Source organism: Penaeus monodon, chromosome 21 (genome assembly GCF_015228065.2).
Source record: "Penaeus monodon isolate SGIC_2016 chromosome 21, NSTDA_Pmon_1, whole genome shotgun sequence".
Lineage (NCBI taxonomy): Eukaryota > Metazoa > Arthropoda > Malacostraca > Decapoda > Penaeidae > Penaeus > Penaeus monodon.
In genome coordinates, this window is record NC_051406.1 from 33,564,215 (window position 1) to 33,564,699 (window position 485).

Genomic DNA, 485 nt, shown 5'->3' on the forward strand with positions numbered 1-485 from the left:
ACCTAAATTGATTTCTTGAACTGCGAATGGTGTCAGGTTGTCCGATGGTAGTTGGGTTAAGGCGATATTTGGAGGGCCAAGTGAGACCGAGAAGTGATATGCGCTGTTCGCCCGTAAGAAAAATAGCTAATTTAGAGGCCTTATATAACTATGTTATTAGAGAAAGAAAAGTTGACATCCGCGGGGCCTTCGTCGCCGGCTTAAGCATGTCTAATTAACGTTTCTTTTTATTCTGGTTTAGAAACTATGAGTGGGATATATAAATCAACGGCACTTATTGGATATGAGCATGACAGACGAACGACGCAATGCATAGGTTACCTTGAGGGAGTCGACCCTGTGGTGCTGGCGAGACGTCAGCGTGCGGGCGAGCTTGGGCGAGCTGCTCCTCCTGCGCTCGCTGCCGCAGCGCCTGATGAGCCGCTCCAGCCGCTCCTTGCCCTCCGCCTCCAGCTTCTTCTCGGCCTCGAGCGCCTGCTCCTCCG

General features: G+C 51.5%; 1 protein-coding gene across 1 annotated transcript in view; it reads right to left on the bottom strand.

Annotated features, from left to right (window-relative positions):
• LOC119586436 overlaps positions 1 to 485 on the bottom strand; it is a gene marked incomplete in the record, with an annotated part of 196,777 nt that overhangs the window by 21,469 nt on the left and 174,823 nt on the right. Inside the window, 1 exon segment of the mRNA XM_037935164.1 lies at positions 322 to 485. Within this exon segment, the coding sequence (XP_037791092.1) occupies positions 322 to 485 (164 nt within the window).